The 25,920-nt window shown below is 39.7% G+C and overlaps 1 protein-coding gene across 1 annotated transcript in view; it reads right to left on the bottom strand.

Annotated features, from left to right (window-relative positions):
• Positions 1-25,920, bottom strand: part of GPT2 (glutamic--pyruvic transaminase 2) — a 326,120-nt gene that overhangs the window by 63,855 nt on the left and 236,345 nt on the right. Inside the window, exons 6-8 of the mRNA XM_053701929.1 lie at positions 19,127-19,206; positions 18,914-19,050; positions 18,569-18,743 (exon numbers count right to left, since the gene is read on the bottom strand). Coding sequence (XP_053557904.1) covers positions 18,569-18,743; positions 18,914-19,050; positions 19,127-19,206 — 392 coding nt within the window. The remainder of the gene's footprint in view (positions 1-18,568; positions 18,744-18,913; positions 19,051-19,126; positions 19,207-25,920) is intronic.

Below are 25,920 nucleotides of genomic sequence, written 5' to 3'. Positions count from 1 at the left end.
AACAACCTTAGGAAGGAATCCAGGTTTAGTACGCAAAACCACCTTCAGAACGGAATATAAGATAAGGCGAGTCACACTAACGCAGAAAGCTCAGAAACTCTTCGAGCAGAAGAGATAGAAACTAAAAACAAAACTTTCCAAGATAAAAGCTTAATATCTATGGAATGCATGGGTCCAAACGGAACCCCTTGAAGAACATTGAGAACTAGATTCAAACTCCATGGCGGAGCAACAGGTTTAAACACAGGCTTGATTCTGACTAAAGCTTGACAAAAAGACTGAACGTCTGGAACATCCGCCAGACGCTTATGTAGTAAAATTGACAAAGCAGAAATTTGTCCCTTTAAGAAACTAGCCGATAATCCTTCTTGGAGAAAGGACAAAATCCTAGGAATCCTAACCCTACTCCATGAGTAGCCCTTAGATTCGCACCAATAAAGATATTTACGCCATATCTTATGGTAAATTTTCCTAGTGACAGGTTTCCGAGCCTGAATCAAGGTATCAACGACCGACTTAGATAAAATCAAGCGTTCAATCTCCAGGCAGTCAGCTGCAGAGAATTTAGTTTTGGATGTTGGAACGGACCTTGAATGAGAAGGTCTTGTCTCAGTGCAGTTTCCACGGGGGCAGAGATGACATTTCCACCAGGTCTGCATACCAAGTCCTGCGTGGCCACCCAGGTGCTATCAAGATTACCGAAGCCCTCTCCTGTTTGATTCTGGCGATCAGTCGAGGTAGGAGAGGAAAAGGAGGAAACACATAAGCCAGGTGGAACGACCAAGGTACTGCTAAAGCATCTATCAGTATTGCTTGGGGATCCCTTGATCTGGACCCGTAACAAGGAAGTTTGGCATTCTGACGAGATGCCATCAAATCCAATTCCAGTGTGCCCCATTGACGGATCAATGCCGCAAAAACCTCCGGATGGAGCTCCCACTCCCCCGGATGAAAAGTCTGACGACTTAGAAAATCTGCTTCCCAGTTCTCTACTCCTGGGATATAGAATGCTGATAGATGGCAAGAGTGATTCTCCGCCCATCGAATTATCTTGGAAACCTCTATCATCGCTAGAGAACTCTTTGTTCCCCCTTGATGATTGATATATGCTACAGTCGTAATAATGTCCGACTGGAATCTTATGAATTTGGCCAAGGCAAACTGAGGCCACGCTTGAAGCGCGTTGAATATCGCTCTCAGTTCCAGAATATTGATTGGAAGTAGTGACTTCTCCTGAGTCCAAACACCCTGAGCCTTCAGGGAATTCCAGACTGCACCCCAACCCAGGAGGCTGACGTCCATCGTCACTATTACCCATGCTGGCCTGCGGAAGCACATTCCCTGGGACAGATGGTCCTGTGATAACCACCAAAGAAGAGAGTCTCTGGTCTCTAGATCCAGATTTATTTGAGGAGATAAATCTGCATAATCCCCATTCCACTGTCTGAGCATGTACAGCTTCAGTGGTCTGAGATGTAAGCGAGCAAACGGAACGATGTCTATTTCCACTACCATTAATCCAATGACCTCCATACACTGCGTCACTAATGGCCGAGGAATGGACTGAAGTGCTCGGCAAGTAGTTAGGATTTTTGACTTTCTGACCTCCGTCAGAAATATTTTCATATCTACTGAGTCTATCAGAGTTCCTAAGAATGGAACTCTTGTCAGTGAAACTAGTGAACTCTTTGTATATTCACCTTCCACCCGTGAGTTCTTAGAAGAGCCAACACGATGTCCGTGTGAGATTTGGCTAGCTGGTAAGTTGACGCCTGAATCAAAATGTCGTCCAGATAGGGCGCCACTGCTATGCCCCGTGGTCTTAGAACCGCCAGAAGGGACCCTAGCACCTTTGTGAAAATTCTGGGAGCTGTGGCCAACCCGAAAGGGAGTGCCACAAACTGGTAGTGTTTGTCCAGGAAGGCGAACCTGAGAAACTGGTGATGATGTTTAGACATTTGAGATCTAAAATTGGTCTGAAGGTTCCCTCTTTTTTGGGAACCACAAACAGATTTGAGTAAAACCCCTGACCCTGTTCTAGTTTTGGAACTGGGCAGATTACACACATGTTATTTAGGTCTTCTACACAGCGTAAGAACGCCTCTCTTTTTGTCTGGTCTACAGACAAACGTGAAAGATGAAATCTTCCCCTTGGGAGATAATCCTTGAACTCTAGTCGATACCCCTGGGTCACAATTTCTAATGCCCAGGGATCCTGAACGTCCCTTGCCCAAGCGAAGAGAGAAAGTCTGCCCTCTACTAGATCCGGTCCCAGATCGGGGGCTGCCCCTTCATGCTGTCTTGGTAGCAGCAGCGGGCTTCTTGGACTGTTTACCTTTATTCCAGGTCTGGTTAGGTCTCCAGACTGATTTGGATTGTGCAAAATTCCCCTCCTGCTATGTGGCGGAGGAGGAAGTAGAGGGTCCACTTTTAAAGTTTGGAAAGGAACGAAAATTATTTTGTTTGACCCTCATTTTAACCGTCTTGTCCTGAGGAAGGGCATGACCTTTACCTCCAGTAATGTCGGAGATGATCTCCTTTAGTTCAGGCCCGAAAAGGGTCTTACCTTTAAAAGGAATAGCTAAAAGTTTAGATTTTGATGACACATCAGCAGACCAAGACTTAAGCCATAACGCTCTAAAATGGCAAAGCCTGCATTCTTTGCCGCTAATTTAGCCATTTTAAAATCGTCATCAGTAATAAAAGAATTAGCTAGCTTGAGAGCCTTAATTCTATCCAAAATATCATCTAATGGGGTCTCAACCTTAAGAGACTCCTCTAGAGCCTCAAACCAAAAAGCTGCTGCAGTAGTTACTGGAACAATGCACGCTATAGGTTGTAGCAGAAACCCCTGATGAATAAACAATTTCTTTAAACGACCCTCTAATTTTTTATCCATAGGATCCTTGAAAGCACAACTGTCCTCAATAGGTATAGTTGTACGCTTAGCCAAGGTAGAAATAGCTCCCTCCACCTTAGGGACCATCTGCCAGGAATCCCTAATGGTGTTAGATATGGGAAACATTTTCTTAATAGTAGGAGAGGGAGAGAACGGAATGCCTGGTCTATCCCATTACTTAGTAACAATGTCCGAAATCCTTCTAGGGACTGGAAAAACATTAGTGTAAGTAGGGAACTCTAGATATTTATCCATTTTACACAATTTCTCTGGTGGGATTACAATAGGGTCACAATCATCCAGAGTCGCTAAAACCTCCCGGAGTAACAGGCGGAGGTGTTCAAGCTTAAACTTAAAGGCCGACACATCTGAGTCTGTTTGAGGGAACATCTTTCCTGAGTCTGAAAGCTCTCCCTCAGACAGCAATTCCCCCACCCCCAAATCAGAACACTGTGAGGGTACATCGGAGATGACCAATAAAGCATCAGAGGGCTCAGTATTTACTCTAATAGCTGACCTGCTGCGCTTACCCTGTAAACCTGGCAGTTTAGATAATACCTCAGTGAGGGTAGTAGACATAACTGCAGCCATATCTTGAAGGGTAAAAGAATTAGACGCACTAGAAGTACTAGGCGTCGATTGAGCGGGCGTTAAAGGTTGTGACACTTGGGGAGAATTGGATGGCATAACCTGATTCGATTCAGACTGAGAATCATCCTGAGACATACTTTTATCACCTAAAATATGTTCTTTGCAATGTAAGGCCCTTTCAGTACATGAGGGACACATTTTAAGTGGGGGTTCCACAATGGCTTCTAAACACTTACGGCTAGATTTAGAGTTTTGTCGGTAACGACCCGCGTAGCTAACGCTGGCTTTTTTCTGGCCGCACCTTTAAAATAACTCTGGTATTGAGAGTCCACAGAATGGCTGCGTTAGGCTCCAAAAAAGGAGCGTACAGCATATTTAACGCAACTTCAACTCTCGATACCAGAGTTGCTTACGGACGCGGCCAGCTTCAAAAGCGTGCTTGTGCACGATTCCCCCATAGAAAACAATGGGGCTGTTTGAGCTGAAAAAAAACCTAACACCTGCAAAAAAGCCGCGTTCAGCTCCTAACGCAGCCCCATTGTTTGCTATGGGGAAACACTTCCTACGTCTGCACCTAACACCCTAACATGAACCCCGAGTCTAAACACCCCTAACCTTACACTTATTAACCCCTATTCTGCCGCCCCCGCTATCGCTGACCCCTGCATATTATTATTAACCCCTAATCTGCCGCTCCGTAAACCACCGCTACTTACATTATCCCCATGTACCCCTAATCTGCTGTCCTAACATCGCCGACCCCTATATTATATTTATTAACTCCTAATCTGCCACCCCAACGTCGCCTCCACCTAACTACACTTATTAACCCCTAATCTACCGACCGGACCTGAGCGCTACTATAATAAATGTATTAACCCCTAATCCGCCTCACTCCCGCCTCTGCCCTCCCTAACATTGCCGACACCTAACTTCAAGTATTAACCCCTAATCTGCCGACAGGAGCTCACCGCTATTCTAATAAATGTATTAACCCCTAAAGCTAAGTCTAACCCTAACACTAACACCCCCCTAAGTTAAATATAATTTAAATCTAACGAAATAAATTAACTCTTATTAAATAAATTATTCCTATTTAAAGCTAAATACTTACCTTAAAAATAAATCCTAATATAGCTACAATATAAATTATAATTATATTATAGCTATTTTAGGATTTATATTTATTTTACAGGTAACTTTGTATTTATTTTAACCAGGTACAATAACTATTAAATAGTTAAGAACTATTTAATAGCTAAAATAGTTAAAATAATTACAAAATTACCTGTAAAATAAATCCTAACCTAAGTTACAATTAAACCTAACACTACACTATCAATAAATTAATTAAATAAAATACCTACAATTAAACCTAACACTACACTGTCAATAAATAAATTAAATACAATTCCTACAAATAAATACAATTAAATAAACTAACTAAAGTACAAAAAATAAAAAAGAACTAAGTTACAAAAAATAAAAAAATATTTACAAACATTAGAAAAAATTACAACAATTTTAAACTAATTACACCTACTCTAAGCCCCCTAATAAAATAACAAAGACCCCCAAAATAAAAAAATGCCCTACCCTATTCTAAATTACAAAAGTTCAAAGCTCTTTTACCTTACCAGCCCTGAACAGGGCCCTTTGCGGGGCATGCCCCAAAGAATTCAACTTTTTTGCCTGTAAAACCCCCCCACATACAATACCCCCCCCCCCAACATTACAACCCACCACCCACATACCCCTAATCTAACCCAAACCCCCCTTAAATAAACCTAACACTAAGCCCCTGAAGATCTTCCTACCTTATCTTCACCATACCAGGTTCACCAATCGATCCAGAAGAGCTCCTCCGATGTCGTGATCCAAGCCCAAGCGGGGGGCTGAAGAGGTCCATGATCCGGCTGAAGTCTTCATCCAAGCGGGAGCTGAAGAGGTCCATGATCCGGCTGAAGTCTTCTATCAACGGCATCTTCAATCTTCTTTCTTCCGGATCCATCTTGCAGACCTCCGACGCGGAACATCCTGCTGGCCCGACGGACTACCGACGAATGAAGGCTCCTTTAAGGGACGTCATCCAAGATGGCGTCCCTCGAATTCCGATTGGCTGATAGGATTCTATCAGCCAATCGGAATTAAGGTAGGAAAATTCTGATTTGACTGATGGAATCAGCCAATCAGAATCAAGTTCAATCCGATTGGCTTATCCGATCAGCCAATCAGATTGAGCTCGCATTCTATTGGCTGTTCCGATCAGCCAATAGAATGCAAGCTCAATCTGATTGGCTGATCGGATCAGCCAATCGGATTGAACTTAATTCTGATTGGCTGATTCCATCAGCCAATCAGAATTTTCCTACCTTAATTCCGATTGGCTGATAGAATCCTTGTTCCGATCAGCCAATAGAATGCAAGCTCAATCTGATTGGCTGATCGGATCAGCCAATCGGATTGAACTTGATTCTGATTGGCTGATTCCATCAGCCAATCAGAATTTTCCTACCTTAATTCCGATTGGCTGATAGAATCCTATCAGCCAATCGGAATTCGAGGGACGCCATCTTGGATGACGTCCCTTAAAGGAGCCTTCATTCGTCGGTAGTCCGTCGGGTCAGCAGGATGTTCCGCGTCGGAGGTCTGCAAGATGGATCAGGAAGAAAGAAGATTGAAGATGCCGTTGATAGAAGACTTCAGCCGGATCATGGACCTCTTCAGCTCCCACTTGGATGAAGACTTCAGCCGGATCATGGACCTCTTCAGCCCCCCGCATGGGCTTGGATCACGACATCGGAGGAGCTCTTCTGGATCGATCGTTGAACCTGGTATGGTGAAGATAAGGTAGGAAGATCTTCAGGGGCTTAGTGTTAGGTTTATTTAAGGGGGGTTAGGGTTAGATTAGGGGTATGTGGGTGGTGGGTTGTAATGTTGGGGGGGGGTATTGTATGTGTTTTTTTTACAGGCAAAAGAGCTGAATTCTTTGGGGCATGCCCCGCAAAGGGCCCTGTTCAGGGCTGGTAAGGTAAAAGAGCTTTGAACTTTAGTAATTTAGAATAGGGTAGGGCATTTTTTTTATTTTGGGGGTCTTTGTTATTTTATTAGGGGGCTTAGAGTAGGTGTAATTAGTTTAAAATTGTTGTAATATTTTTCTGATGTTTGTAAATATTTTTTTATTTTTTGTAACTTAGTTCTTTTTTATTTTTTGTACTTTAGTTACTTTATTTCATTGTAGTTTTTTGTAGGTATTGTATTTAATTTATTTATTGATAGTGTAGTGTTAGGTTTAATTGTAACTTAGGTTAGGATTTATTTTACAGGTAATTTTGTAATTATTTTAACTATTTTAGCTATTGTACCTGGTTAAAGTAAATACAAAGTTACCTGTAAAATAAATATAAATCCTAAAATAGCTATAATATAAATATAATTTATATTGTAGCTATATTAGGATTTATTTTACAGGTAAGTATTTAGCTTTAAATAGGAATAATTTATTTAATAAGAGTTAATTAATTTCGTTAGATTTAAATTATATTTAACTTAGGGGGGTGTTAGTGTTAGGGTTAGACTTAGCTTTAGGGGTTAATAATTTTATTAGAATAGCGGTGAGCTCCAGTCGGCAGATTAGGGGTTAATGTTTGAAGTTAGGTGTCGGCGATGTTAGGGAGGGCAGATTAGGGGTTAATACTATTTATTATAGGGTTAGTGAGGCGGATTAGGGGTTAATAACTTTATTATAATAGCGGTGCGGTCCGCTCTGCAGATTAGGGGTTAATAGGTGGAGGCGACGTTGTGGGTGGCAGATTTGGGGTTAATAAATATAATATAGGGGTCGGCGGTGTTAGGGGCAGCAGATTAGGGGTACATAAGGATAACGTAAGTAGCGGCGCTTTGCGGTCGGCAGATTAGGGGTTAATTATTGTAGGTAGCTGGCGGCGACGTTGTGGGGGGTAGGTTAGGGGTTAATAAATATAATACAGGGGTCGGCTGTGTTAGGGGCAGCAGATTAGGGGTACATAAGGATAACATAGGTGGCGGTCGGCAGATTAGGGGTTAAAAAAAATTAATCGAGTGGCGGAGATGTGGGGGGACCTCGGTTTAGGGGTACATAGGTAGTTTATGGGTGTTAGTGTACTTTAGAGCACAGTAGTTAAGAGCTTTATGAACCGGCGTTAGCCCAGAAAGCTCTTAACTACTGACTTTTTTCTGCGGCTGGAGTTTTGTCGTTCTAACGCTCACTTCAGACACGACTCTAAATACCGGAGTTAGGAAGATCCCATTGAAAAGATAGGATACGCAATTGACGTAAGGGGATCTGCGGTATGGAAAAGTCGCGGCTGAAAAGTGAGCGTTAGACCCTTTCCTGACTGACTCCAAATACCGGCAGTAGCCTAAAACCAGCGTTAGGAGCCTCTAACGCTGGTTTTCACGGCTACCGCCAAACTCCAAATCTAGGCCACAGAATATTGACTTTCCTCAATGTCAGACATGTTGCAATAGACTAGTAATGACCACAAACAGTCTTGAAAACACTTTATTTAGTGAAAAAAAACAACAATCTGAAAAACGGTACTGTGCCTTTAAGAGTAAAAAAGTGTACAATTTTTCCAAAACTGCTCTAAAATGTTAATAATTATCACATTTTTAGTATATATGTGTCTTATCTTGCCAGTTAAGATTGCACCACAAGTAAGGTATGCTTAACCCTTAATGGAAAAAAACGTTACTCAAAAACGTTATGAAATTAAAAAAATCAACCCCCTGCACCTCGCCAAAGCTCTGCTGTGGCGCCTACCTGCCCTCAGGGGTCTGTTAATTCACTCTATCACTTAGTTTAGGCCAAATCTTTCAGTTTAGGCCCACCGGAGCTGGAGCTTGCATAGGAAATTCAACTGCGCATCTGAGGTGCGAAATTAGGCCCCGCCCATCTACATCGATGTCTCTCTGCCTAGTAAAAACCGCTGTAAAGCGGTCTAGAACCTAGCCATGTGGGTTTCCATATACCCAACCTGATATTGAAAGCCATGTGAACCTCCAGTGCCATCACACATAAAAACGTTTAGTTGCCCTCTAAACATAAAATCGTTTTGCTCAAAAACCATTATGTTATCAGTGTCAACCAAATTTCAGCCCAAAACATACAGGTCCCAGTAATACCCTTCTATCACATGTAGGATTACTGCTTACCCCTTCCCTTATGGGAACTATGTCAGCCAGTTCTGAAATAACACAGTCTCTGCAGAAGAAAATGACTGAACATACCTCAATGCTTGTAGCATGAAAAAACGTTCCCCACACTGAAGCTTCTCAAGTACTCCTCAGCCATTCTGTGGGAACTTCTCTGGATCTTAGTGACAATTGCTAAGATCATCAGTCTCCAGGCAGAAATCTTCATCCACCTGCTGCCTGAGAAAAAATAGCACTCACCGGTACCATTTAAAATAAAAAAGTCTTGCTTGAAGAAAATAAAACACCTCTTTCACTTTACCTCTTCCTATTACTTAGTATAGGCAAAGAGAATGACTGGGGGTGGAGAGAAGGGAGGAGCTATATATACAGCTCTGCTGTCGTGCTCTTTGCCACTTTCTGTTAGCAGGAGGATAATATCCCACAAGTAAGGATGAATCCGTGGACTCGTCGTATCTAGTAGAAGAAATTCAGATTAATTCAGATTAATAAAACATTGAACTTAAGGCTGTAATGTAACAAAATAGGTAAAAATTCAAGGGGGTGAATACTTTTACAAGGCATTGTATATATATATATATATATATATATATATATATACACCCACACACACACATATATATGTGTAACTGTGTATGTGATTGTAAATATATGTGCGTATGTGTGTGTGTATATATATATATATATATATATATATATATATACACACACATATACACACACACACGTGTGTAACTGTGTATGTGATTGTATATATATGTGCGTATATATATATATATATATATATACACACACACACACATATATGTGGTTTGTATTTTTATGCTCCTAGAGTGTATTGGACATTGAGAAACATGTACATTAAGATTCTGTAGTCTTAAATAATTTTTTTATTGAAAAATTAAGATGTTATAGTCGTTTATAAGAAAAAAGCGATTAAATCGCAATTTTTTTTGCCCATATTGCCCAGCCCTACTAAGGATACATAGTGCATTAACAGGCAAATTATCATAAGATCTGTCTTCTAAAGGGTTAGTAGTGACTGATCCAGTTTGTTCCATTTAGAAAAGTCTGTAATACAAATAACAGTAATAAACAGAAATAATCAGACAGTAAACAGTGATTTAAGGGACAGTAAAGTCAAAATTAAACTTTCCTGATTAAATTTTAAACAACTTTCCAATTTTCTTCTGTTATCAAATTTGCTTTGTTTTCTTGGTATCTTTTATTGAAGATTAAAGTCAGGTAGGCTCATAAGAGCTCAGGAGTGTGCACGTGTATTTAGTACTCTATGGCGGCAATGTTTTGCAACATTATTTGTAGCTTTGTTATACAATGTTGCAAAACAATGCTGCCATAGAGTACTGTACTAAAGACACGTGCACACTCCTGAGCTCTTATGAGCCTACCTAGTTTTACTCTTCAATAAAAGATACCAATAGAACAAAGCAAATGAAAGGAGAAGTAAATTGGTAAGTTGTTTAAAATGACATGCTCTATTTGAATCATGAAAGTTGAATTTTGACTTTACTGTCCCTTTAATAAATTGTACAAAAAACACACAAATTACTGGAAATATAATTAACCCCTTGTTAACTTCCCTTCAAGGGTTAATACAGGCACTATGCAGGACTGAATAAACCCTTAGGGCCAGATTGACGAGTGGAGTGGTAATTAGCACTCATGCGCTAACTCCGCTAGAAGTAAGCTTGTTGCGTGTCGGGTACCGCGCGTATTACAAGTTGAAAGTAAAAAGTTTTCACTTGCGCGCAAAAACACAAACTTGCAAGATTGGGATTGCGTTAAAGGGACAGTCTATACCAGAATTTGTATCGTTTAAAAAGATAGATAATCCCTTTATTACCCATTCCCCAGTTTTACATAACCAATACAGTTATAATATAATAATACACTTTTTACCTCTGTGATTACCTTGTATCTAAGCCTCTGCAGACTACCCCCTTGTCTCAGTGCTTTTGACAGACATGCAGTTTAGCGAATCAGTGCAGACTCCTAAATAACTCCTTGGGAGTGAGCACAATGTTATCTATATGACACACATGAACTAGTACTGTCTAACTGTGAAAAACTTTCAAAATGCTCTGAGCTAAGAGGCGGATTTCAACGGTTTAGAAATCAGTTTGAGCCTACCCAGGTTTAGCTTTTGAAAAATACCACCAAGGGAACAAAGCAAATTTAATGATAAAAGTCAATTGGAAAGTTGTTTAAAATTACATACCCTATCTGACTCATGAAAGTTTAATTTGGAGTAGACTGTCCCTTTAACGTATTCCCTCATAAATTTCAATGGAGCAATACTAACATGCAAACCTGATCACATTTTCTCTCTGTGCACTAACCCGACATAAAATATTACCTTCACATCCCTCTGTCATTCACTGCACTCTGAGAGGAAACCGGGCTTCAGCATGCTGCGAAGCGCATATCAATGTAGAAATCTAGCACAAAGTTACTTCACCACCTCCATAGGAGGCAAAGTTGGTAAAAACTGAATTGTGGGTGTGGTGGGGGGTGTATTTATAGGAATTTTGAGGTTTGGGAAACGTTGCCCCTCCTGGTAGGAATGTATATCCCATACGTCACTAGCTCATGGACTCTTGCCAATTACATGAAAGAAATATATCTATATTTATAGACTATATATATATATATATATATATATATATATATATGCACACAGATATATATAGGAATATCTATTAAAAAACATAATTTATGCTTACCTGATAAATTCCTTTCTTCTGTTGTGTGATCAGTCCACGGGTCATCATTACTTCTGGGATATAACTCCTCCCCAACAGGAAATGCAAGAGGATTCACCCAGCAGAGCTGCACATAGCTCCTCCCCTCTACGTCAGTCCCAGTCATTCGACCAAGAATCAACGAGAAAGGAGTAACCAAGGGTGAAGTGGTGACTGGAGTATAATTTAAAAGATATTTACCTGCCTTAAAACAGGGCGGGCCGTGGACTGATCACACAACAGAAGAAAGGAATTTATCAGGTAAGCATAAATTATGTTTTCTTCTGTTATGTGTGATCAGTCCACGGGTCATCATTACTTCTGGGATACCAATACCAAAGCAAAAGTACACGGATGACGGGAGGGATAGGCAGGCTCATTATACAGAAGGAACCACTGCCTGAAGAACCTTTCTCCCAAAAATAGCCTCCGAAGAAGCAAAAGTGTCAAATTTGTAAAATTTGGAAAAAGTATGAAGCGAAGACCAAGTTGCAGCCTTGCAAATCTGTTCAACAGAGGCCTCATTCTTAAAGGCCCAAGTGGAAGCCACAGCTCTAGTGGAGTGAGCTGTAATTCTTTCAGGAGGCTGCTGTCCAGCAGTCTCATAGGCTAAACGTATTATGCTACGAAGCCAAAAAGAGAGAGAGGTAGCGGAAGCTTTTTGACCTCTCCTCTGTCCAGAATAAACGACAAACAGGGAAGAAGTTTGGCGAAAATCTTTAGTTGCCTGCAAGTAGAACTTGAGGGCACGAACTACATCTAGATTGTGTAGAAGACGTTCCTTCTTTGAAGAAGGATTTGGGCACAAGGATGGAACAACAATCTCTTGATTGATATTCCTGTTAGTGACTACCTTAGGTAAGAACCCAGGTTTAGTACGCAGAACCACCTTGTCTGAGTGAAAAATCAGATAAGGAGAATCACAATGTAAGGCTGATAACTCAGAGACTCTTCGAGCCGAGGAAATAGCCATTAAAAACAGAACTTTCCAAGATAACAATTTTATATCAATGGAATGAAGGGGTTCAAACGGAACACCCTGTAAAACGTTAAGAACTAAGTTTAAACTCCATGGCGGAGCAACAGCTTTAAACACAGGCTTGATCCTAGCTAAAGCCTGACAAAAAGCCTGGACGTCTGGATTTTCTGACAGACGCCTGTGTAACAAGATGGACAGAGCTGAAATCTGTCCCTTTAATGAACTAGCTGATAAACCCTTTTCTAACCCTTCTTGTAGAAAAGACAATATCCTAGGGATCCTAACCTTACTCCAGGAGTAACGTTTGGATTCGCACCAGTATAGGTATTTACGCCATATTTTATGGTAAATCTTTCTGGTAACAGGCTTTCTAGCCTGTATCAGGGTATCAATAACTGACTCAGAAAAACCACGTTTTGATAAAATCAAGCGTTCAATTTCCAAGCAGTCAGCTTCAGAGAAGTTAGATTTTGATGTTTGAATGGACCCTGTATCAGAAGGTCCTGTCTTAGAGGTAGAGACCAAGGCGGACAGGATGACATGTCCACTAGATCTGCATACCAAGTCCTGCGTGGCCATGCAGGCGCTATTAGAATCACTGATGCTCTCTCCTGTTTGATTCTGGCAATCAATCGAGGAAGCATCGGGAAGGGTGGAAACACATAAGCCATCCCGAATTTCCAAGGTGCTGTCAAAGCATCTATCAGAACCGCTCCCGGATCCCTGGATCTGGACCCGTAGCGAGGAAGTTTGGCGTTCTGGCGAGACGCCATGAGATCTATCTCTGGTTTGCCCCAACGTCGAAGTATTTGGGCAAAGACCTCCGGATGAAGTTCCCACTCCCCCGGACGAAAAGTCTGGCGACTCAAGAAATCCGCCTCCCAGTTCTCCACTCCCGGGATGTGGATTGCTGACAGGTGGCAAGAGTGTGACTCTGCCCAGCGAATTATCTTTGATACTTCCACCATTGCTAGGGAGCTTCTTGTCCCTCCCTGATGGTTGATGTAAGCTACAGTCGTGATGTTGTCCGACTGAAACCTGATGAACCCCCGAGTTGTTAATTGGGGCCAAGCCAGAAGGGCATTGAGAACTGCTCTCAATTCCAGAATGTTTATTGGAAGGAGACTCTCCTCCTGATTCCATAGTCCCTGAGCCTTCAGAGAATTCCAAACAGCGCCCCAACCTAGTAGGCTGGCGTCTGTTGTTACGATTGTCCAGTCTGGCCTGCTGAATGGCATCCCCCTGGACAGGTGTGGCTGATGAAGCCACCATAGAAGAGAATTTCTGGTCTCTTGATTCAGATTCAGAGTAGGGGACAAATCTGAGTAATCCCCATTCCACTGACTTAGCATGCATAATTGCAGAGGTCTGAGGTGTAGGCGTGCAAAAGGTACTATGTCCATTGCCGCTACCATTAAGCCGATCACCTCCATACATTGAGCTACTGACGGGTGTTGAATGGAATGAAGGGCACGGCATGCATTTTGAAGCTTTGTTAACCTGTCCTCTGTCAGGTAAATCTTCATTTCTACAGAATCTATAAGAGTCCCCAAGAATGGAACTCTTGTGAGAGGAAAAAGAGAACTCTTCTTTTCGTTCACTTTCCATCCATGCGACCGTAGAAATGCCAGAACTAACTCTGTATGAGACTTGGCAGTTTGAAAGCTTGAAGCTTGTATTAGAATGTCGTCTAGGTATGGAGCTACCGAAATCCCTCGCGGCCTTAGTACCGCCAGAAGGGCACCCAGAACCTTTGTGAAGATTCTTGGAGCCGTAGCCAATCCGAATGGAAGAGCTACAAACTGGTAGTGCCTGTCTAAGAAGGCAAACCTTAGATACCGGTGATGATCCTTGTGGATCGGTATGTGAAGGTAAGCATCCTTTAAATCCACTGTGGTCATGTACTGACCCTCTTGGATCATGGGAAGGATTGTCCGAATAGTTTCCATTTTGAACGATGGAACTCTTAGGAATTTGTTTAGAATCTTTAAATCTAAGATTGGCCTGAAAGTTCCCTCTTTTTTGGGAACCACGAACAGGTTTGAGTAGAACCCTTGTCCTAGTTCCGACCGCGGAACCGGATGGATCACTCCCATTGTTAACAGATCTTGTACGCAGCGTAGAAACGCTTCTTTCTTTATCTGGTTTGTTGACAACCTTGACAGATGAAATCTCCCTCTTGGGGGAGATAATTTGAAGTCTAGAAGGTATCCCTGAGATATGATCTCTAGTGCCCAGGGATCCTGAACATCTCTTGCCCAGACCTGGGCGAAGAGAGAGAGTCTGCCCCCCACTAGATCCGGTCCCGGATCGGGGGCTCTCGGTTCATGCTGTCTTTGGGGCAGCAGCAGGTTTCCTGGCCTGCTTGCTCTTGTTCCAGGACTGGTTAGGCTTCCAGCCTTGCCTGTAACGAGCAACAGCTCCTTCCTGTTTTGGTGCAGTGGAGGTTGATGCTGCTCCTGTTTTGAAATTCCGAAAGGGACGAAAATTAGACTGTCTAGCCTTAGCTTTGGCCTTGTCCTGAGGTAGGGCGTGGCCCTTACCTCCCGTAATGTCAGCGATAATTTCTTTCAAACCGGGCCCGAATAAGGACTGCCCCTTGAAAGGTATATTAAGTAATTTGGACTTAGAAGTAACATCAGCTGACCAGGATTTTAGCCACAGCGCCCTGCGTGCCTGTATGGCGAATCCTGAGTTCTTAGCCGTAAGTTTGGTTAAATGTACTACGGCCTCCGAAATGAAAGAATTAGCTAGTTTAAGGACTCTAAGCCTGTCCGTAATGTCGTCTAGCGTAGAGGAACTAAGGTTCTCTTCAAGCGACTCAATCCAAAATGCTGCCGCAGCCGTAATCGGCGCGATACATGCAAGGGGTTGTAATATAAAACCTTGTTGAACAAACATTTTCTTAAGGTAACCCTCTAATTTCTTATCCATTGGATCTGAGAAAGCACAGCTATCCTCCACCGGGATAGTGGTACGCTTAGCTAAAGTAGAAACTGCTCCCTCCACCTTGGGGACCGTTTGCCATAAGTCCCGAGTGGTGGCGTCTATTGGAAACATCTTTCTAAATATAGGAGGGGGTGAGAACGGCACACCGGGTCTATCCCACTCCTTAATAACAATTTCAGTTAGTCTCTTAGGTATAGGAAAAACGTCAGTACTCGCCGGTACCGCAAAGTATTTATCCAACCTACACAGCTTCTCTGGTATTGCAACGGTGTTACAATCGTTGAGAGCTGCTAAGACCTCCCCTAGTAGTACACGGAGGTTCTCCAATTTAAATTTAAAATTTGAAATATCTGAGTCCAATCTGTTTGGATCAGAACCGTCACCCACAGAATGAAGCTCTCCGTCCTCATGCTCTGCGAGCTGTGACGCAGTATCAGACATGGCCCTAGCATTGTCAGCGCACTCTGTTCTCACCCCAGAGTGATCACGCTTGCCTCTTAGTTCTGGTAATTTAGACAAAACTTCAGTCATAACAGTAGCCATATCTTGTAATGTTATCTGTAATGGCCGCCCAGATGTACTAGGCGCCAAAATATCACGCACCTCCCGGGCGGGAGATGCAGGTACTGCCGCGTGAGGCGAGTTAGTCGGCATAACTCTCCCCTCGCTGTTTGGTGAAATTTGTTCACATTGTACAGATTGACTTTTATTTAAAGTAGCATCAATACAGTTAGTACATAAATTTCTATTGGGCTCCACCTTGGCATTGGAACAAATGACACAGATATCTTCCTCTGAGTCAGACATGTTTAACACACTAGCAAAAAACTTACAACTTGGTTATAATCTTTTTTAGCAAAAAAACGCACTGTGCCTCAAAGAGGTACTAACGATTAAATGACAGTTGAAATAATGAACTGAAAAACAGTTATAGCATCAAGCTTTAAAACAACACAACTTTTAGCAAAGGTTTGTTCCCATTAGTAAAAACAACACTAATTAAATTTGTACATAAGAAATAAAACAACGTTTTTATTCACAGTCACTATAAGGATTCTCACAGCTCTGCTGAGAGAATTTACCTCCCTTCAAAGAAGTTTGAAGACCCCTGAGATCTGTCAGAGATGAACCGGATCATGCAGGAAATATAAAAGTAACTGACTGGAATTTTTTTGATGCGTAGCAAAGAGCGCCAAAAACGGCCCCTCCCTCTCCCACACAGCAGTGAAGAGAAACGAAACTGTCACAATTAAAGCAAAAAAACTGCCAAGTGGAAAATAATGCCCAAATATTTATTCACACAGTACCTCAGCAATGTAAACGATTCTACATTCCAGCAAAAACGTTTAACATGAGAATAGTTATTAAAAGGATTAGTGACCTTTAACAGAGTAGTTCCGGTGAAATACCATCCCCAGAATACTGAAGTGTATACATACATGTCATTTTAACGGTATGGCAGGCTTTTCTCATCAATTCCATTCAGAAAATAAAAACTGCCACATACCTCAATGCAGATTCATCTGCCCGCTGTCCCCTGATCTGAAGCCTTTACCTCCCTCAGATGGTCGAGAACAGCAATATGATCTTAACGACTCCGGTTAAAATCATAGTAAAAATCTCTGTCAGATTCTTCCTCAAACTCTGTCAGAGAAGTAATAACACGCTCCGGTGCTATTTTAAAATAACAAACTTTTGATTGAAGTCATAAAAACTAAGTATAATCACCATAGTCCTCTCACACATCCTATCTAGTCGTTGGGTGCAAGAGAATGACTGGGACTGACGTAGAGGGGAGGAGCTATGTGCAGCTCTGCTGGGTGAATCCTCTTGCATTTCCTGTTGGGGAGGAGTTATATCCCAGAAGTAATGATGACCCGTGGACTGATCACACATAACAGAAGAAATACAAATAACATATTCCCTTATGTGAAGAACATTAGAATGTGAAATATTTACAGTATATACCAGTACATGATTCTACATGTTTTCAGCTACTAAACTGTAAAGGGCTGCAATGCACTTATTTTTCATATTTAACATTCCAATGTTCTTTACAAGAGAATGTCCTTTTTATTCATAATTACATATTTCTATATTTATGTGTATATACCATTTCTATTGCTATAGATAATAGACATATAGGTATAGATATGTATTTTACAGGAACATTATATATATATATATATATATATATATATATATAAGTATATATTTCATAATAAAAAGTAAATTATTTTTTATGTGAAGACCATAGGAATGTAAAATATGGGTTTTGTGCATCGTGTTTCTCAATTCTTAAAACGGACAGGTTACCACACATGAGAAGTTAGTATTTTTAAGGTGTGTTATTGAAAGATTACATTTAAAATATTATTAAAAATGTATACAAATTATTAAAAATTAAAATACATACTGTAAAATAGTAAAAATAATCCATAGAATAAATGTATATATTTTACAGTATGTTTATTTCTCATGTGTGCTAACTCAACCGTGTACAGTGAGTAGCCTGTGACCTTTGTGAGTGCAGGTACTTACCTTTCCGCACTCACTCTAAAGTGCTTACTGGGCTGCAGGAGCCCTGCTTCCAGTAGCCTGTGTGTAGTTCACTCTAGATCAGGCATAAGCAGGCAATGCAACCGGAGGAGACTGAAGGATGAATCCTAGCAACACCTGAGGCAGGTTACTGACCTCTTAAAGGAGAATTACGGTCACTGCCAAATTAACTCCTATATACCCCTCTGTCCTTTCCCATGCTCTCTGAAGGGAATAATGGGTTTCACATAGGTCTGAGAACCCCTATCCACAATAAATCTGAAGCACTTCAAATTTTCACCTTCTCCTGTGGAGGCAAAAATAAAACTGAGGTATATAGGGAAGTAGGAGGGATTAAAAACTTTTGGTATGTTGGGTAATTTTTAGCCTCCTCCTAATCAATTGGAGTTTAATCCCACATACAATTGCTTGTGGACTCTCACCACCTTATGAAAGAAAACTTTATAATGGAGTTAATAGTACATTATTCGGATATATTAATGAAGTTATGATTTTCAAGGTAAATCTAATGTCTGCCATTCTGTTAAAAGACACAATGCAATTGGAGTATATCATGACAAGCACACATCAGCTGTAAGTAACAGTTGTCCTCAATAAAGATAATGTAAAATATTTAAAATGAGAAGGAATTACCCTAATAAATTGCTGATAGGATTCTTCCTCTGGCTTAGGTGGATTCACCACAACATCCATAGCTGCCTGGCCTGACACTGGAGGGCAGAGGTGAACTGAGAGCATTTTAATAAACTGTGCTGTTATATCCGGGTGCAAGTTCACCACTTCCATATAGCCTCCTCTATAACCACATCTGAAAGTAGGAAAATGATTCTGCTTTAAATAAATATTTGAGGATAACATCAATATTAGCAACATCTTACACAAAAGCATAAAATACAGTAGTACATCATAGCGTCAAACAGGAGTTATTGCATTTTAATTTAACACTATATTTTTCACTAATCCTATGATTTTACATACTCGCCCATGTAACCCTTGGAAGTGGAGTGGAAAGAAGCAAGTTCCACATTGTTGGAGTATTCCGGGCCCATCTCATACAATACTTTCTTGAAGGAATGAAATTGGCAGCTCTCTGAATAGACATTGTCCTGATAGACCTGCAAAGAAAATAACACGCTATATAAAATATTTCTGATAAATCTCTCTGAAAGACTCATATTTAACTATTCATACCTCATCTGCTAGAAGAAACAGTCCTTCCTCCCAAGCAAAATGGATTACTTCTTCTATACATTGTCTACTTTGAACCTGCCCTGGATCAGAGGAAATAATACTTCTGTTAATACTGGTAGAGGGACACAGTTACCCTTAAAAAAAACGCTTAAAAGGGACAGTCTACTCCAGAATTTTTATCGTTTAAAAAGATAGATAATCCCTTTATTTCACATTCCCCAGTTTTTCATAACCAACACGGTTATATTAATATACTTTTTACCTCTTTGATTACCCTGTATCTAAGCCTCTGCAAACTGCCCCTTAATTTTAGTTCTTTTGACTAGCATTGTAGTTAATCAGTGCTGACTCCTAGGTAATTCCATGGGCATGAGCACGTTATCTATATGGCACACATGAACTAACGCCCTCTAACTGTGAAAAACTGTCAAAATGCATTAAGAGGCAGCCTTCAAAGACTTAGAAATTAGCATATAAGTCTACCTCGATTTAGCTTTGAACTAAGAATACCAAGAGAACTAATCAAATTTGAAAGTTGTTTAAAATTACATGCCCTATCTGAATCATGGAAGTTTAATTCTGACTAGACTGTTCCTTTTAAAAAAAAAAACTTGCTTAATTCTGCAAACTGCAAATTTATTGCTATATACATGTTTGTGTACCACTTCATACAGATGTATTGATCACCGTGTTGTATGAAAGAAAAAAAAAGTGTAAGGATTCTTACATTTATATATTACACTTACAGTTTTTGTTTAATGCTCAATGAAAACTACAATAGTCAACCTTGTTTATAGAGAGTCCCTTTGATCTAAACACAGACAAATATGAAGAGAGAAGGAATGAGCAAGAGTTTTATGAGTGTCATTAAGTTCCCCTTAAAGTTATTCTTCCATTAACATGATTTTAAAAGTGCTAAATAATGCACCCACTGACTAAATAAAAAAGAAATAAATATATATATACATACAGTAGTATGCAAAAGTTTAGGCACCCCTGACAATTTCCATGATTTTCATTTATAAATAATTGGGTGTTTGGATCAGCAATTTCATTTTGATCTATCAAATAACTGAAGGACACATTAATATTTCAGTAGTGAAATGAGGTTTATTGGATTAACAGAAAATGGATGCATCCAAACGAAATTAGACAGGTGTATAAATTTGAGCACCCTTGTAATTTTGTTCATTTGAATACTGTAACTACCTAGCCCTGATTTATTGGAACACACAATTGGTTTGATGAGCCCATTAAGCCTTGAACTTCATAGACAGGTGCATCCAATCATGAGAAAAGGTATTTAAGGTGGCCAATTGCAAGTTGTTGTTCTCTTTGACTCTCCTCTGAAGAGTGGCAACATGGGTGCCTCAAAACAACTCTCAAATGACCTGAAAACAAAGATTGTTCAACATTATGGTTTAGGGGAAGGCTACAAAAATCTATCACAGAGATTTAAGCTGTCAGTGTCCACTGTGAGGAAATGGAAGACCACAGGCACAGTTCTTGTTAAGGCAAGAAGAAAAATATCAGAGAGGCAAAGGATGGTGAGAATGGTCAAAAACAGCCCACAGCCCACCTCCAAAGACCTACAACATCATCTTGCTGCAGATGGTGTCACTGTGCATCGTTCAACAATTCAGCGTATGAGAGAGTGATGTGGAAGAAGCCTTTTCTGCACACACGCCACAAACAGAGTCGCTTGAGGTATGCAAACGCACATTTGGACAAGCCAGCTTCATTTTGGAAAAAGGTGCTGTGGACTGATGAAACAAAGATTGAGTTATTTGGTCATAACAAGAGGCGTTATGCATGGTGGCAAAAGAACACAGCGTTCCAAGACAAACACTTGCTAGCCACAGTACAATTTGGTGGATGTTCCATCATGCTGTGGGGCTGTGTGGCCAGTGCCGGTACTGGGAATCTTGTTAAAGTTGAAGATCGCATGGATTCCACTCAATATCAGCAGATACTTGAGAATAATGTTGAGGAATCGGTCACAGTTGAGAATAATGTTAAAGAATCAGTCTCAGTTGAAGTTACGCCAGAGCTGGATATTTCAACAAGACAACGATCCAAAACACTACTCAAAATCTACTCTGGCATTTATGCAGAGGAAAAAGTACAATGTTCTGGAATGGTCATCCCAGTCCCCAGACCTGAATATTATTGAAAATCTGTGGGTGATTTGAAGCAGGCTGTCCATGCTCGGCAACCATCAAACCTAACTGATCTGGAGATGTTTTGCAAGGAGGAATGGTCCAAAATACCTTCATCCAGAATCCAGACACTCATTACAGGCTATAGGAAGCGTCTAGAGGCTGTTATTTCTGCTAAAGGAGGCTCTACTAAATATTGATGCAATATTTCTGTTGGGGTGACTAAATTTATGCCCCTGTCTAATTTCGTTTTGATGCATATTGCACATTTTCTGTTAATCCAATAAACCTCATTTCACTACTGAAATATTACTGTGTCCTTCAGTTATTTGATAGATCAAAATGAAAATGCTGATCCAAACACCCAATTATTTATACATGAAAATCATGGAAATTATCAGGGGAGCCTAAACTTTTGCATACGACTGTGTGTATGTGTGTGTGTGTGTATATATATATATATATATATATATATATATATATATATATAAAAACAAACTTTAAACACCTTTTTCAGGGTTGTACCCCCTTCCTCAGACATACAGCAGAGTGAAATCCTCTGTTGTATGTCTGAGGAAGGGGGTAAAACCCAATTTTTTTTCACAATACTGCAATAAAAGTGTTTAAGAAGACCTGGTGAGAGCACTTCCTTTGATGTTTGTTTGTTTATGTATTTGTTGCACCCCAGGCACAGAAGAAGAAGAGTTTTCAGGAGTGCTTGCCAACCCAGACATTGAAATATATATATATATATATATATATATATATATAAATATATATATATATATATATATATATATAAATATATATATATATATATATATATATAAATATATAAATAACAAGATTATTGCATTGAGCAATGATACTTTTTATTGGACTAACTATACATTTATAAGTTGACAAGCTTTTGGACAGTGGCATCGCTACAGGGGGGCCAGGGGGGGCATTTGCCCCCCTTGTGAAATGGCTTGCCCCCCTGTCTGCCCCCCCAGCACTTGCATAATGCTGAATGTGAACTGTCAGATATATACTTTTTTTTTATATTTGTTTTATTCTGGGCCAGTGTTTTTTCTTTCAAATATGCCTTAGAGTGACTGAGAAATATGCGCAACAGCAGCATGTCTCACTATGTTCCCCATGCATGCTGCCGCTATTTGCTCCTCCTCTCCAGTTCCAGGCAGGTCATGTTCCTACACAGCAGCACAAGGAACATGACCGGAGACTGAACATGAAGAGGGAGGAGCAAGCTTAGCCAGTAGGTGCTTTTGTGTGCAGGACAGGACAGAGCAAGCAGAGAGCGCGGGAAGGAGCAGCACCAGCAGGCACTGCCTGTTTGGGACTGTCAGTGGCAGCAAAGACAGATGACGATAGTCTGTCTGAAGATCTGATTCTGGGGTTGGGGTAAGATTAAACTGATTCTGTAGAGTTGACTGTAGGCACACACATTATAGGTGAGACTGTGTGTTTCATTCTTCCAATTCTTGTTTTTTGTTGGAGAAACGCTATTTTGAGGCTCTCTGATATAGTCAGCTCAGCCCTACACAATAATCATAGGATTTCAAATAGCTAACATTAGTTTCTGTTAGCACATAGTCCCTTAGTATAGCAGTTTCAGTATCACCCCCTCCCCCGCCACTCGCGACCCCCCCCCCCCCCGCGGGGGGGGGGGTGATACTGAAACTGCTATACAAAGGGACTATGTGCTAACAGAAACTAATGTTAGCTATTTGAAATCCTATGATTATTGTGTAGGGCTAAGCTGCTGCTGGCAATGTGTGTGTGTTTTATACATACACACACACATTTTTATATATATATATATATATATATATATATATATATATATATATGCAACTATTTGTTCTTTAGGAAACCTTGTATAATTATATATATCCACTATCTTCCTTCTAGGGATGACTATAAAATTATACATCTATACACACACACACACATAAATATATATATATATATATATATATATATATATATATATATATATATATATATATATATTTTTACTTGAGAGAAATATACATCTGTATATATTTAAAGGGACATTAAATCCAAATGTTTTTTTCATGATTCAGATAGAGAATACCATTTTAAACTTTCTATTTAACTTCTATTATCTCATTTGCTTAATTCTCTTGATATTCTTGCCTGAAAAGCATATCTAGATAGGCTCAGTAGCTTCTGATTGGTGGCTTCACATAGATGCCTCATGTGATTGGCTTTCCCTTGTACATTGCTATTTCTTTAACAAAGGATATCTAAAGAATGAAGCAAAATAGATAATAGACGTAAATTGGAATGCTGTTTAAAATTGTATTCTCTGTCTGAATTATGAAAAAAAATTTTTAGTTTAATGTCCCTTTAAGAGAGAGGATTCAGCACTCTTTTATTGCTCAAAGCGGTCTCCCAGAGGGAGAGACACCCACACCACAAACAGACCAAAAACTGGCGGCCAAATAGATATTAAAGTGCAGAGACCATTTATTAAGTCAATGAAAAAACATTGGACAGTTCAGTGATGCATCACACAAATAAGCAAATATACTTATTCAATATTTTCCACATATATAGTACAGTACAAGACCATAAATAGGCAAATAGCCACTAATATAAATCAACTAACTGTACAATTAGTTGATTTATGTTAGTGGCTATATGCCTATTTATGGTCTTGGACTGTACTATATATGTGGAAAATATTGAATAAGTGTGTATATATATATATATATATATATATATATATATATATATAGATATATAAATGGTCTCTGCACTTTAATATCTATTTGACTGCCAGTTTTTGGTCTGCTTTTGGTGTGGGTCCCTCTCCCTCTGGGAGACCGCTTTGAGCAATAAGAGTGCTAAATCCCCTCTCTTAATTATATACAGATATATATTTCTCTCTTTCAAGTAAGAATATTTTGATATCTATCTTAGAGGGTCTGCACCACTACTTTTTGGCGTTTGAAAGTACGCACAGTAGTTTTATAAATTATCTAAATTCTTTAGATTAATTACATACTCTCCCCCTATCTTTGTAGTATTTAAAAAAAAATAAAAAAAAAAAATATATATATATATATATATATATATATATAATATAACTCACAATGTGCTATGAAAAAAAATCTGTACATTTTACAGTGAATTTAAATTTTGCTCTTTTCTGCTGCAGAAAAAAATTGAATTTAAAGTCCCTGTAAAATGAACAGATTTTTTCATAACATTGTGAGCTATATTCTATGTGTATATCTGCAATGATTTGCAGACAAGTCTACCAATCTTTTTCTCAAAGGGGGCTAAAACAGCTCCTAAAAGTAGCGACACTACCCAGAGTAGGCCTTTTTATTATACTTTTGAATGAAAATGGAGTACAGAGAATCACGTGAGACACAGTCAGTACCATAGGTTTTACAGAGCTGCTACCCTGCATACATTGTATGAACCAAGGCTTAGGAAGGGCAATGTGAGCGCTCTGTGTTACCTATGGAGCAGGATGTACTGAATTTTCCACCCGTCACTTTAAGGTAGCATTTTTAACACCTTGGAGATAAGCTTTTTAGTACTTTTTACTTCAAAGCTGGTGAAATATTCTCTTTCACTTGTGGACTAAAAACAATTAAATTAAATTAAAATAACACTATAGTATGTGTATGTATGTATGAGTGTGTCTATGCATGAGTTTGTGTCTGTATGCATTAATGTGTGTGAGTGTGTATGTGTGAGTGTGTTATGCATTAGTGTGTGTGAGTATGTGCGTGCATGTGTATGTGTGAATGCATTAGTGTGTGTGTATGTATGAGTGAGAGCGTGTATGTGTCAGTGTGTGTATGCATTAGTGTATGTATGAGTATTTTGTGAGTGTATGTATGAGTGTGTGTGCATGTATGCATAAGTGTGTGTATGTGTGAGTGTGTGTGCGTGTGTATGTATGAGTGTGTGTGTATGTTTGTGTGTATGTATAAGTGTGTATATGCATGAGTGTGTGTGTGTATGTATGAGAGAGAGTGTGTGTGTGTGTGTGTGTGTATATATATGTATGAGTGTGTGTATGTATATGTATGTATGAATATGTGCGTATGTATGTATGAATGAGTGTGTATGTTTGTATATTTAGGGGTATAATTTAGTGGTAAAAATTATTAGTGCCCCCTCAGTTTTGACTGTGGTATCTTATGTGCCGCCCCTATATATTGTTCCTAGAGTCGCCACTGCTTTTGGAAGAGTTCCTTCCTTTATCAGGTCTGAAGCAATACTGACCAATTCAATGGAATTTACAGATTATATCTTAAAATACAGAATAGCTAAGAAGACAGAAAGTGCAGGGAGAGGAGGAGGTGTCATAAAAATCATGAGGGGGGCTTAGGTAACAGGCAGACAGTGTCCAGTGTAGGAGAACAGACAGGGGAAATATATAGCTTTACATAGAGCATATACTGACATAAAGTTATATATCAACATTGAATCAATATCTATAAAAGATGTGAAATTGTATATACAGGGGGAATACAAAAGTCAAAAAAGACAAAAGTGTGGCCATAGGCTTACCTGTGTACCTATGTATAAAGAATGTGGAATATACAATGTAATTGACTAAATGAAAGTACATTACAAAAAAAT

The sequence above is a fragment of the Bombina bombina genome, chromosome 1 (assembly GCF_027579735.1).
Source record: "Bombina bombina isolate aBomBom1 chromosome 1, aBomBom1.pri, whole genome shotgun sequence".
Classification (NCBI taxonomy): domain Eukaryota; kingdom Metazoa; phylum Chordata; class Amphibia; order Anura; family Bombinatoridae; genus Bombina; species Bombina bombina.
Note: the sequence above shows the minus strand (reverse complement) of the source record. Positions and strands in the feature narration are given on the sequence as shown.